This window comes from Magallana gigas, chromosome 3, assembly GCF_963853765.1.
Source record: "Magallana gigas chromosome 3, xbMagGiga1.1, whole genome shotgun sequence".
Taxonomy (NCBI): domain Eukaryota; kingdom Metazoa; phylum Mollusca; class Bivalvia; order Ostreida; family Ostreidae; genus Magallana; species Magallana gigas.
Genome location: NC_088855.1, coordinates 54,224 through 69,398, shown reverse-complemented (window position 1 = coordinate 69,398; position 15,175 = coordinate 54,224). Strand labels below are relative to the sequence as shown.

At 36.1% G+C, this 15,175-nt stretch overlaps 1 protein-coding gene across 1 annotated transcript; it reads left to right on the top strand.

Moving 5' to 3' along the window:
- The first annotated feature begins 1,187 nt into the window (after window positions 1-1,187).
- LOC136273272 (uncharacterized) lies at window positions 1,188-2,083 on the top strand. The gene is made up of 2 exons (XM_066077672.1): window positions 1,188-1,373; window positions 1,511-2,083. The coding sequence occupies exons 1-2, from the start codon at window positions 1,188-1,190 to the stop codon at window positions 2,081-2,083; spliced, it is 759 nt and encodes a 252-aa protein (XP_065933744.1).
- The last annotated feature ends 13,092 nt before the right edge of the window (window positions 2,084-15,175 follow it).

Genomic DNA, 15,175 nt, shown 5'->3' with positions numbered 1-15,175 from the left:
AAATTTTTCGATACTTTGCCTTTGCTATTGGCCACGTATACCTTCCCAACGGAAATAAAAACCTAACCTTGGGATTTCCGGCAATACTGAAACCAAAACTAGTCTATACGATTAAGCATTTAAATAGAAATGCTTGAAGCTTTTTCAATTAAGTCTTGTATGGTGGAACATTTCTGCCCCCCTACATGCAATTGCAAGCTCAATTAGGTCATCATGCCAGAAAATTATTTTAACATGCAAGATAATTATGTCTACATCATTATGGTAAAAAGAAAAATATTTGTCAAGATGCGAGATAATTATGTTAAAATGCAAGAAATATATGCCAACATGTTATTAATAACAACATGCTAGATAACTTGCATGTTGACATAGATATTTCGCATGCCAGCAAACCTAAATCGCATGTCACCATTAATGTCTTGCATGGTAAAATCATTAACCTCGATGTTGACAAGAATAAGTCGCATGTCGAAATAATTATTCTGCATGTATACATAACTGACTCGCATGTCAATTCACATATGTTGCATGTTGTCAAAATGATGTTGCATCTTATCTAAGATGTCAGAGTCCGGCATTAGTAAGTCATTTTACTTATTTAAAAATAGATTCTCTAAAAAGATTTGTTACTTGCATGTCAACTTTATTATGTTGCATGCAGAGACGGAGACCACGTGACCTTGTTCAAGTATGGCAGCTTAAATTTAAGCTCTGCATTTTTGGCCAGTTTTATGAGATTAATGGCTAGCGTAGCCGTTTATCTTGGCCTATAATTCATCTTTGGGACTTGTGGTGGTACAGAGAAAGTGATCTGTGAAAATTGTGTTTGCATTCTGAGTATTTGGATGTTAAAAATGCCGGAAACCAGGGGTAGTGGAACAAACAAAAAGACTCATGATAAGTGCTCACCGAGACAAACACCGGCTGCTACATGTAACAAAGCACCCAGTCCCGGACTACCGTTAGACAATCAACCAACGAGACCAAAGCTCTCAATTGACGATTTGAAGGCCTCGGTTGAAACGATTGAAAACGACTTATGGGGAAACAATACGGGTATCCATACCCAATAAGAATCAATCTCCAAGCAAAATCAGGGCACCTATGAAGAAATTACAGCTCTACGTATAGAAAATACAAAACTTAGGAGGGAGTTGGATCTGCTTTAAGCGGTAGTTACCAGGATGGACCGACAAATGACAGTATTAGATGACGGTATAACGGACCTCCGTAGTAGATCCATGCGGGACAATATTTTGATCCACAATTATCCCCACACCCCAGATGAGAACCTGGCTGTAACGATGCCTAAAGTTTTCCGAGAAACCCTTGGGATAGACGTGGACTTTATACGTATACACAGAAATGGTGTAAGGGCACAACATAATGGAAAACCTGTATCCATAACGGCAAAATTGTCTGACCGCTCAAAAAAAGATGAAATACTTAATGCTCAGAAAACCAAAAAATTGAAAAACAGAAACTACCCTTCTTTATTTCCCCACAGCAACCACCTTCTATAGTGGCCACAAAAAACAAAACTTATGACAAATTTAACTCTCTCCGCAGGCAGAATATTTCTGCAAGGTTGCACCGAGACCACATTCTTTTGGGGGACGGTTCTACCTATAAAGAGGAGGTTCCAATCATCACAAATGCTGACGCACTCCAGATCACACCGGAGCAGACGCAAGACCTGGACTCTTTTGAAGTTAAATCTACTGATCCAGTTGTGAAAGACGGGTCCGAGTTCTCTGCGATCGGCGCCATAGTGCATACGGTAGAGGATGTGCAAAATATGTACCGCAAAGTTTGTATAGATCCGTACGCGGCCGCCGCCAACAGCCGTATTCTCGTCTACAGGTTCAGAAGGGAAGACGGCAAAATAGTGGAAAACTACCATGACGATGATGAGCACGGTGCTGGACGTCGGCTTCTTCGGTATATGCAGGAAAACGAGATCCATAATTCGGCATTTGTTGTCACCAGATGGATGGGGGATGGTCACATCGGTCCCCAGAGATTCACAATTATGGAATCGTTGATAAACGATTTGGCAAACGACCTAGGAAGTGACTAGAGAAATGTGATCTACTATACGTTGTGCTGTTCTTTTTTTTTTCTCTTCTCTTGTCTTATAGGGACTTCAAAAAACTGTTTATACTCCTGAAACTGTCGCATCTATGCATTGTATGACATACATGTGTAATAGTAATATAAAGTGCACCAATATCCTCTCTACCTCACCTCCTGTGCTTCCTATCCGGATATAACAAACACTGGGTTTGTGTAAAGTAAAGCTATTTATATCAGGATTATTTAATCAATTTTTTAATTTTTTTTTCTGTAAAATATTTAGCGCATTTTTTTCCGGAATATTTAAAGCCGGTCCTTTTTGGTTCGGTAATAATAAAACTCTACCCAGTGTCATTTCCGGTGTAAACACTACATGTAACATATATATCATAATTCTGGTCAAAATGCTCTTTAGCAAGGTAACCATCACGTTATCCTCATGCTAACATCTATCACTATATCTATCTATCTCTCTTTCTTATCTTCTTTATTTACCTGCACCAACGAAAGTACATTTAGGAAAACGAGACAAGGCTCAAGAGGTATGGCTGATTTTAGTAGTAATTTTTTTTAGTACCGTGGTGTTCACATGGCTGGAGTTAAAATAATTTCAATTAACTGTCAGGGTCTTCATGATTACAAAAAGAGAAAAGATGTTTTTCAATTTTACAGGCAACAAAAATGTAATATATTATGCCTACAAGACACATTTTACTGAATATATGGAAAATGATATAACAAACGAATGGGGTTACACTGCTTATTTTAACTCCTTTTCATCGCAATCAAGAGGTGTTGCAATACTTTTTAACAATAACTTTGATTTTATCGTACATAAAAAAAAAATCTGATGATACAGGTAATTTTCTGGCCTTGGATCTTACAATTGAAAATAGTCGCATAAGTTTAATAACAATATATGGACCTAATGAAGATGATCCCAATTTTTATGAAAAAATCACAGACACATTTGAAGAATTTAACAATAGACACACTATTGTTGTTGGTGATTTTAATTTAGTTATAAATCCAGATAGAGACTACACAAATTATTTACACATTAATAACCCAAAAGCACGCGAAAAGGTACTAGAAATGGTTTCTACTCATAATCTACTAGATGTATTTAGAGAAATAAATCCTGACAAACTTAGATATACCTGGAGAAAACCAAACCCTTTTAAACAAGCCCGCTTAGATTTTTTTCTGATATCCCAATCTCTTCTAAGTATGGTTGAAGAGTGCAATATTTTAACAAGCTACAGATCTGATCATTCTCCAGTCATGCTAAATCTGAAATTTAATGAATTTAAACATGGTAAAGGTCTTTGGAAATTTAATAACTCTTTATTACAGGACATTGAATATATAGAAGCAATTCAGCAGATAGTCTCGAATATAAAGGCATATTAATCCTTACCTATCTATAACAAAAGTAATATAGAGAATATTACAGATGATGAAATTCAATTCATAATAGATGATCAGCTTTTTCTTGAGACTTTGCTATTAGAAATTAGAGGAAAAACTATATCCTACTCAAGTTATAAAAAGAAGAAAAGTAATGAAAAAGAAAAAAACCTTATAACAGAAATAACTAAATTAGAAATAAACTATGAACAAAATTTACAATCTATACAGAACAAAAAGAAAGAATTAGAAAATATTCGAAATCACAAACTTATGGGAAATATAATAAGATCACGTGCAAAATGGTTAGACGAAGGTGAAAAACCCACAAATTACTTTTTAAACTTGGAAAACAGACATTATACAAACAAAATCATTCCCAAACTTATAAATGAAGACAACAACAAGGATAATATTACTGAACAGTCTGAAATATTAAATGAAGTTGAGTCATTTTATAAAACTCTTTACACAAGAAATACCCACAGTAACAATGAATATAATCTAAATGAACTTTTAGTAGATACAACTGTGGATAAGCTTAATTATACAGAAATGATATCATTAGAGGGTGAAATTACCCACAGAGAAGCAGCCTCTGTTTTGATAAATATGTCAAACAATAAAAGTCCAGGAAGCGATGGATTTACAACAGAATTTTTCAAATTTTTTTTGAAACAATTAGGGCATTTTATTGTAAGATCATTAAATTTTGGATATAAAAAGGGGGAATTATCTGTAACACAAAGACAAGGAATTATAACATGTATACCAAAAGAAGGCAAAAGTAAATTCTATATTAAGAACTGGCGACCAATAACATTACTAAATGTAGTTTATAAAATAGGATCTGGCTGTATAGCACAGAGAATAAAAAATGTATTAGAGAAAATTATTTGTACTGATCAGACAGGTTTTATTCCAGGGAGATACATAGGAGAAAATACTAGGTTAATATTTGACTTAATGCATTATGTAGAAGAAAATGATATTCCAGGTCTTTTGTTGTTAGTGGACTTTGAAAAAGCCTTTGACACTATTTCATGGAAATTCATAGACAAAGCTCTCTCTTTTTTTAATTTTGGTCCATCAATCAAAAAATGGATATCTATCTTTCAAAGTAACACATTATCTGCAGTAACACAGGCAGGATGTCTGTCAAATTTTTTCAAACTCGAACGTGGATGTCGTCAAGGTGACCCAATATCCCCATATCTATTTCTTATTTGTGCAGAAATTCTCTCAATAAAAATAAAAAATAATAAAAATATAAAAGGCATCAAAATAAACAATACTGAATATCTTATCTCTCAATATGCTGATGATACTGTTTTAATCTTAGACGGCTCTGAAAAATTCATTAAATGAAGCAATTAAAGAGTTAAACATGTTTTATGCATTATCGGGTTTAAAGATTAATCTATCAAAAACTCAAGCAACATGGATTGGTAGTAAAAAGTACTCAATAGAGAAAATGTGCAAAAACATTAACCTCCAATGGACAACAACTTTTAAACTTCTTGGCATACACATTGATGTAGACTTAGCAAAAATCCTAAAAATGAACTATGATAAAAAAACTAGTGAAAATTAAAAATACAATTAAATACTGGGAAATGAGAATTATAACTCCTCTAGGAAAAATAACACTTATTAAATCTCTATTAATCTCACAGTTAAATCATCTTTTTATCTCATTACCTACTCCCTCAAGTAATTTTCTAAAACAACTAATGGAAATACTTTTTAACTTTCTCTGGAATTCCAAGGTTGATAAAATTAAAAGAAAGCAAATAACACAAGACTATGAAATGGGGGGACTGAAAATGGTTGATATAGATAATTATATTAAAGGATTGAAATCCTCATGGATCAAACGAATAGTAAATGGCAACAAGGCAAAATGGATACAATTATTAGAACACCAAATAAATCTTGATAAAACCCTATATTTAGGTTCAGACTATATGAATACATTATTAAAAGAATTGAACAATCCTTTTTGGAAAGACACATTAACAGCCTTCCAAAATATACAAGAGAAAACTGAAATAACAACATGGAATGAATTTATCAACCAGCCAATATGGTATAATAAAAATATAAAAATAGGAAACAAGACTCTTTTCTATGAACAATGGTTTAAGAAAAAAATATTACTTATATCTGATATTTTGGATGAAAATGGTATAATATACAGTAGTGCCGAACTTAAAACAAAATTTGACCTAAAAATCAATTTCCTCAATCATGCAAGTTTACATAAAGCCATTAAAGGTGCAATGAAAAATTTGAATATTAAACCCGGTAGTGAGAATCCTAAACCCAGTATACCATCTAATATTGTACCATTTTGTTCTGCAAAGAAAGGAACCAAACCTATGTACAACATTCTATGTAAAGAACAAGTTATACCATTTGGACAATGTAAATGGGAAAAACATTTTGTAATTAATGATTATCAATGGAAAAAAAATTATGGTATGCCTTTTCAGTGTACAAAAAGCTCTAAACTCCTATGGTTACAATACAGAATTAATCAGTTTATACTGACAACCAATACCACTCTTTATAAATATGGCAAAAAGGACACAAAACTATGCTCATTTTGCAACCTAGAGGATGAAACTATAAAACATTTGATGTGGGATTGTACCAAATCACAAGAACTTATATCTATATTTAAAAATCATTGCTTAGATAACAGCGCACACTATGCAACAAACAGTTTTACATTTATTTTTGGAAATCTTACATCAGATGCCAACGACGAAATTATTATACCAATGGTCATTAAATCATATATCTATAGAAAACGCTGTTTAAATGAAACACTAACAATTCAAGGATTACTTTCAGATATTAGAACACATCTCACCACTGTAAAATACCTTGATACAAAAAAAGGTAAATTTGGAAACTTTAACAGAACATGGCAGAAATGGTTATTTTTTTTAAAGTAATAAGGTGGTCAAATATTTAGGTTTTTTGTTTCAGTTTGGTTTTTTCTATACCTCCCCTTTTGAAAATCCTGTTTGTTTTTAACACATTTAATAGAAACCCCAGGCAAGAACACATACCACACTTGTCGTTTTGTGTTTAGTTACTATTATTCAGCCTTTCCATCTCTGGCTTCAGTCTCTTATTGGATATTATGTAAATACTTTCCTTTTTTCACATATCTTTACAAATGTTGATTTGTTCTTTATCAAGTACAGCAATGTTATTTCATTTCAGGTGCACCCTTTCCTTTCTTCATACCCTTTATCTATCTGATTTCTCCTCTTATTTCTTATAAATGAATTTTGTACAAATGTTCATGAGAAAGATTTATATTTAATTGTTCTCAAATTTCAAAACTATCTCATGATCATCTAAAATGTTGATATTTATATATATTGTTTGTATTACTCTGTTAATCTGTTTCATTTTTTCCAACATAATTTACTTTACTTTTGGTTGGTAAATACATCTGCAAAAGTATGATAAAATGATTCAGTATAACGCCACAAAAAAAAAAAAAAAAAAAAAAATGTTGCATGCAGAGGCAGAAATATGCCATCATGTGTTTGAGATACTCATAGTTATTTAACATAACAGGTTGATAAAAAATGGAAAATATTCAATCAATATACATAAAATTGTCTGTCCTCAAGTGTTAATTGTGGGGTATTTGATAGATTAATTAAGTTAGAAGACAGTTGTTTCCTAAATATTTTAGAAAATAATAGCAATTGGTAAACAAATCGTCGACAACAGCCTAAAAGATTTTTACTTTTGTTGAATTATGAACCTAACTCTAACCCTTACCTTACGCTTCAAGTTCAATTTATGATAAGGTATTGTAGTGCTTCAGGTCCAATGGTGATTATTATAAGAAAAAGACACGCGAACTAGCAGTAAGTTTATTTGATGTTAAACTTCCGATAGCCCGCGTAAAACTGCACGGGATTACAAGGACAGGGTAAAACAAGATCACACATTATATAAAGGATTAGGATAAACAGAGTCCAATCTGCATCACACTGCCTTCCTCCAGGCTCCTTTTAGTCCCTTAAAGGTCAAGCCTATCAAGTGGTTAAATTTGTCGCCCTGCTCGAGAATCCACTTGGTGTTTCCTTACTGCCCAGGGTCAAATCTCGGTCAGGCGCCTTGACGCAAATAGGCTTGGAATCTTTACCTTTACTGGCTTGCACTCCTTACTGTTCGTTATCCATTTCACTTATGGTCTCCATCACTACTAAGTCATAAAAGTATAAGTTTATCAGTAAAAAATGGGAATGTCAGTACTTTTATGACTTAGTAGTGCATGGGCAGGGTGTTCGATTAGTCGACGAGGCTAAATCTTGTGACCTATCCGGGCACAACATCAGATTTGTAAGCTTTTAGTCGGTCATGGTGAATAACAGTAGAGGATTTCCTCCCTTGAACTTCATACAGCACAGGACCATATTTCTTAACAATAATAATCGACCTTCCCATACACGTTCCAATTTTGGGCACTTCCCGACCTTCTTTGCCATTTTATTGACAAACCAGATCTCGTACTGATTGTTGAAAAGTCGAACATCATGCAAACGCTTCTGCTTCTGTTGACATTTATAAAGTGATTTTCTTGCAACACTATGGGCAGTGTCTAAGGCGCTCTTGAGCTTTTCGGTATAAGTTGCATGGTCAAGAGCTTCCCTGATGGCCTCACTGTCCTTGAGAACTAGGTCAGTAATTTGGTGTACCTTTCGACCCAACATTATAAAGTTAGGAGAAATACCAGTAGACTGGTGTGGTGTACTCCGGTATGCTGCCAGAAGAAGGAGCAGCTGCTCATCCCAAACAGTCTGATCTCGGTTGATATAGCAGCGAATCATTTGTAGTAGAGACCGATTGAAACGTTCAACCCAAACAATTTGCAGACTACTTAAACAAATTGCTCTGAAAATTCCGGCCCTGGACTTTGTGTATCTCAAGGGGCGCCCCAAATCGTGCAATGAACTCCTCCCTCCACAAGCTTTTTAGCAGTCGTTTCACTGGTTTGATCTGTAACCGCAAAGGCCTCATCCCATTTTGTAAACTGATCAGTTATTACCAGGATATACTTACTGTTATTCACATTTGCGGGGCGTGGTCCAAGAAAGTCCAGGTGCAGACGGTCCAGGGGAGCACCGCATACATATGACTGTAATGCTGCTCTACTTTTCCGAGCGGATTTCTTGGATGCACCGCTCATAGCGCAAGTAGCAACGTAATACAACACATCAGCAGTTAAACTGTACCAATAAAAACTGCGTTTAACCCTTTCTAAGGTTTTCTTTTCACTTATATGTCCAGAAGATGGTGGGTCGTGACAACCCTCAATGATCCTCTGCCTGAGAGACCTGGGGGCAAACAGGCGCAGTGACCGTGAGCCAAAGTCATCAAGCCACTCATAGTACAGCACTCCTTTGACTATGCGAAATTGCTGGATGCATAAATAATAGCATCGCATAGCTGGATCTATGAGTCGCAGTTCCGATTGTGCTGGTTTTTCATTTAGCCACCTTATCAAAAGTTGAGCCTCTTTGTCTTCAGCTTGGGCAACCTTCATGTTTTAGCTTTCCATCTAATTGCAATCTGGTTCCGGTTGTTCCGGTTGAATCACTCGTCGAGTTGTCAGTGGAACAACATTATCAACTTCATTTGTGAACCTTTCCCACTGTTTTTCAAACTGTCTGCTGTATTTGCAGCCTCCACATGGTAAAGCGCTTTCCAGCATTGTAGCAATCACAAGCTTCTCCATCTCGCCTTGACAAAGCATCGGCGTTGCCATGGGACTGTGTTAAATTACGAAGGAGTATTGGCTTAGTTCTTCCAACCACCTTGCTAGCTGGCCCTGGGGGCTTTGAATGATAACAGCCATGCCAAACTGCTATGGTCAGTCCTGAGGAGGAATTGTCTTCCAAGTAAATAATGCTTGTATTGATGACAAAATGCAACTTTTGCTAGAAGCTCTCGTCGAGTGACACGATAGCGCTCCTGTACTGGGCCCTAGCGCCGAATTCAGTATGAGATAACCCTCTCAACCTGACCTTGTTCCTGGGACACAGCCCGAATGCTAAAGTTAGAAGCATCAGTGTCGAGGATCATTCTACCTTCTGCGAGCGGATACGCAAGAATCGGTGCTGTTTTCAAAACCTTCTTAAGAGCACCAAAAGCCACTTCCTGTTCTGCTCCCCAATAGTATGTCACTCCCTTCCGAGTTAAATTGTGCAAAGATCGGGCAATATCGGCATAACAACCTGCGATAGTAATTTGTAAGGCCTAGGAATGCTTGAAGCTCTTTAAGATTTTGTGATACAGGCCATTTCTCCACATCCTGAACTAGTGAAGGGTTGGCACGCACTCCATCCTTGCCTACCACGTGGCCTAAAAACAAAACCTGTTCTCTAAATAAGCTACATTTAGTTGGCATTATGTTCAGTCCAAATTTTCGGAATTGAGATAGCACCTCTCCCAGATTATTCAAATGCTCTTTAAATGTTTTTCCTGTGATGCTCACATCGGCTAAACAAATTAAAAGAGTAACCCACTGAAGCCCTCTAAGCACTAGTTCCATGCCCCTCTGAAATGTGGACGGCGCATTGCAGAGCCGGAAGGCCTTTGCGTGTAATCAAACAACTAATGCTTTGTGATGAATGGCGTCTTTGGTCTATCCTTTTCATTAACCTCAAACTGATGATATCCACTTAGTAGATCAAGAGTAAAAAATAGTTTTGAAGCGCTCAAAGTGTCAAGACACTATTTTATCTTGGGCAGTGGGTAGGCCTCATTAACCTTCCGGTAGGCCACACACCAGCGCACTCCACCATCTTTCTTACGCAGCAAGACTACCAGGGATGCCCATGCAGAACACGATAGCACAACAACTCCTGCATCCAATTGCTTCTACGAGTATTTCGCCTCCTCTGCCTGAAAACTAAGAGGAGTTCGGCGGGCAGGCTGTCTTTTTGTTTTTGCATTTCCTGTGTCAATGCTGTGCTTGATAGCGGTAAAAGTACTAAGGTCGTACTCTTCCCTAGAGAATACATCCTCATATTCACAAAGCATCTTGGTAAGGGCTTTGCGTTGCAGTTGAGTCATACCCATGGAGGACTTTTTTACAAAATTTAGGTACACATTTTCTTATGTTTCCACTTGAACCAAAATGACTTTTCCTAGCAGCTATTTATCCATCTGGTTCACTGTTTGCAAAAACGTGTTATATTTTATTAGTGGTTTCAGTAACTTTTCCTAAATGCATTCCCTTCACAAGGCGAACTCTTTGAACAGGATCCAACAAGGATGCCACTTGGAAGTTCATCATCACAACTGTCTAAAACACCTAAAGTTCCAGTTCTACGTACCTGCACCCGAGCTATAACAATTCTGTCACTTTCTGGTGGTATCCAGCAGTACTGATGCACTAGAACAGCGCTATAGACAGGTACACATCCTACATCACTCAGGGTGCCCGAGATAATCTCATTTCCAATTCGAAGATTTCCCTGCCTCGTGTATATAACAGCATCAAGGGAATCCAAAAGATTTATTCCAATTAGAACTGAGTCTCTAATAGAGGAGACATAGACAGGCCACCTTGTGGTATGACTGCCAATTGTTAGCGTCGCAGTGACACTACCAAAAGCAGTCATTTCCGCCCCATTTTCAGCGTTTAGTAAGCAGGCCTTTAGTGTCAATCCCAGCGACACTGGGAAAGTCAGAGGAAATGATAGTAGCATCAGCTTCTGTGTCTACCACACCATTGCCCTCAATGTCATTTAAAGTGACAGGTTGGACGACATCATTTCCTGCAAAGTGAAGTCGTGTGTAAATACTACATATCTTGTCAACCAATACATAAAGGCGAGCGTTCTCATTACGATATTTAGTATTTAGGAAAAAACCCTGCAAAAGCCCACTTTCAGCAAGTTTCTCTGAAGGATTTTCATTGCAAAGAGAAGAGAAGGGAGGGAGAAGATTGAAAATAAATTCATATTGACTATTCAGATATTGAAACATAATTTGCAATTAACAGAAAAGAAAACTGTCAGAACAATTTAATAATGCAAAGGTTCCTAAAATGCCCTTTTTTACGAGGTTTAGGTCGATATTGATTCTTAAATGGTACGTTTTGAAAGGTACGCCGCAGCCCAGAAGTGGAAAGTAGACAGGCGGTTAATATCAGCGCTTCAAGGTTGTGCACTCGATATACATGCTCTTTTACCCCCAGGAAAAAATAACGGACTACGACGCTTTGAAGACTGCTTTTTTGAAGAGGTTTGATAAAACAGAAGAGGAATTTCGTCTAAAATTTCGTAGATGTAGACCGGAGATAATAAAACTTTCTCACAATTTTCAGTTCGTTTAAGCAGTTATTTAGATAGATTGGTGGAATGTGGCAAATTGAACAACACATGTGAAGGGCTTTTTGACATGAGGCTAAGAGATCAGTTTTTATCTACAAGTGTTTGTAACAGAGGTCTTCTGCTTTTCTTAATGGAAGGCATTTCAAAAGAAATCCAAGACAGTTCTGTATTAGTTGATCAATCTGAAGAAGCTACACATGCTAATATTCAGACTTTGACAAAAACCCGGCAAAGAGACAATGATCAGACAAACGAGAGCATACAAATGGAGGAAGTGCGCCTACTTCAAAGCCATCGATTAGAAAGGACGGACGTTGATACAAGTGCAACATACCCGATGTAAAGCAGAATATTGACCTGGGTCATTTTTCGACGTAGAACAATGTCCTCCGGTCATAATTCTACGTAGAAAAATGACCCCTTTGTCTAAAAAATAAGTGTCATTGTCATCAAAATGAGCACAGCTCTACCTGAACAAAAGTGACACCTTAAGAATAATGATCCCCTAAAAGTTTTTTTTTTTTTTTCTATTTAACTATTTTGTTTTTACAGTAAACAGGAAGAAACAAAAAATATACTTCGTATTCATAAACTTAAAGTGAAGAAATGTGTATATTTTAAAAGAAACAAATCCCCCAACTAGGTTTAGGACGCCCATTGATCACCATATGAAATAAATAGTTTATACATCAATATGTTACTATCGATCTTTCTCATATAAAAAAGAAATAACGATGATTCTGTTAAAAAAATATATAAAAACATAGTTAAATCCTGTTTTATGAATATCAATAAGAAAACATTACCCTAAAATTCTGACCTTGAAGTAAAATGAAGTTATTTTCAATTTTAAGTTTAGTTAAGACAATACTTAAATACATTGTAGAATAGCATATCAGTTTTACATTGGTTATTTAAGCAAGAGGCCCATGGGCCACATGGCTCACCCGAGCAACAATAGGCATGACAAAATCAGCTCCATGGATTCATAATACAAAATATCTGGACAATGTGGTATAATACAGGTAAATCCTTATAAAAACCAAAGTACTGAAGAACTGACGGGAGTTGATTTTGTCGATGTTTATTTATTTTAAAAATCAATATGTTATTTTGCATGACAAGTACATGTAGCTTCTAATTTGAATTACGCACATTTTTATAATATGAATTTTTGGACTTTTTCGACAAGAATGTCGAGAAACCCCCATATGAATCATGTTAAATAATATTTAAAGATAAAATTAATTCAATCAAACTATGTATCAGTAATAGAAATGTTTCTCAAAAATTGTATGGATCCAAGCAATGTTGAACTCTAGTCTCGTTCAACCAAACGCTCGGCTGACACTGTAAATCTCCGACAAGGATTTACCGAGACAGCCGAGCGTCGAGTTGAATTTTTTGGCGTAGGAATACAAACGACTACAAAAATATATAATTGTTCGTATCATTTAAAATTTGACTATTTTCAAGGTATTTATAAATAAGGTCCCTTGAAAAACAATGCTTAAGCATACATTACATCGAATTTATCAATTATTTTCAAGAACTAAGTCTTGTCAGCTGCAATGATTTGTGCTGGGGTCCAATCACTGTTTCACTTTCGGTTTGTCTGAGTAACTGCATAGGAGAGTTGATTAAAATAAACTCCCAAAAATCAGTTTACCCTAAATATTCTTATATTTATAATCAGGTCCCTTTTCTAACCGGATGATTTCATAGTTATATCACATTGTGGAAACATCTCACATATCAGCATTGCAGTTCTCAAAAGACCTTGTTTATATACAGGATATAAACCTATATCAAACTCTGAACCCCCTTTGAGGCCCAATTATTGTCCAGGGGCAGAGTTTAAACAATTTTAAAGAATCAGCAATATGTAAAAACATATATAATTTTAGTTTTTGTGAATAATTAAAATGGTTTCCTTTATACAACTGAATCCCCAATGTGGCCCCACATTTTTGCTTTCACTAAAGTTACAGCTTTTCTGCGAAAATGTTTTTTTAAAGAAAATTAAAGGATTTTAAAGATTTACTCTATATATTCCTATGTAAAAAGTCGACCCCTATTGTGGCCACACCCTACCCCCGGGGGTCATGGTTTTCACAATCTTGAATCTACACTATCTGAGACTGTTTCAACATAAGTTTCAGTTTTCCTAGACTAACAGTTTCTGAGAAGATTTTTAAAGATTTACTCTATATATAACTATGTTAAAATTCAACCCCCATTGTGGCCCCACCCTAACCCAAGGGCTCATGGTTTTCACAACTTTGAATCTACACTACCGGAAAATGCTTCTACATAACTGTCAGCTTTTCTGGCCTAATGGTTTCAGAGAAGAAGATTTTTAAGATTTACTCTATATATTCCCATGTAAAAAGTCGACCCCTATTGTGGCCCCACCCTACCCCAGATGGTCATGATTTTTACAAATTTGAATCTACAGTACCTGATAATGCTTCCACATAATTTTCAGTTTTCCTGGCCTAACAGTTTCTGAGAAGATTTTCACAACTTTAAATCTAATCTATCTGAGAATGCTTTCATTTTAGTTTCAGCTTTCCTGGCCAAACGGTTCTTGTGAAGATTTACTCTCTCTATTTCTATGTTAAATCGACCCCCATTGTGGCCCAACCCTACCATCGGGGGGGGGTCATGATTTTCACAACTTTGAATCTACACAACCTGAGGATGTTTCCACATAAGTTTTAGTATTCCTGGCCGAACGGTTTTTGATAAGAATATTTTTAAAGATTTACTCTATATATTCCTACATGTATATATAAATTCGACCCCCCCCCCCCCCCCCATTGTGTCCCCATACATGTTTCAGCTTTTCTTGCCTTATGGTTATAGAGAAGAAGATTTTTGAAAAATTATGGAATATTTTCAATAATTCCTAATTATCTTCTCTTGTAAAAAGGCGTGGTCCTTAATTTTCACAACCTTGAATCCCCTTAGCCTAAGAATACTCTGTGCCTAGTTTGGTTGAAATAAGCCCCGTGGTTCTTGAGAAGATGTTAGAATGTGAAAAGTTTACACACAGATAGACAGACGGACGGACAGACGGACGACTAACCTTCGTCATGACCATATTGAATAAGGCTTTGAATGCATGTCTGTCTCCCCCTCATCATCGCATTTCCATAATAGCCTTTCGTTTCGGTGAAAAAGATTCCGTGCAATTCCAACTTGCAAGGATTTTTGTTTGAATTAGTTATATCTCTTACTACCCACAGTGCAGTAACATTCAAGGGCATAGATGACAAGATTCACTTATTTTGGTCACGTGACGG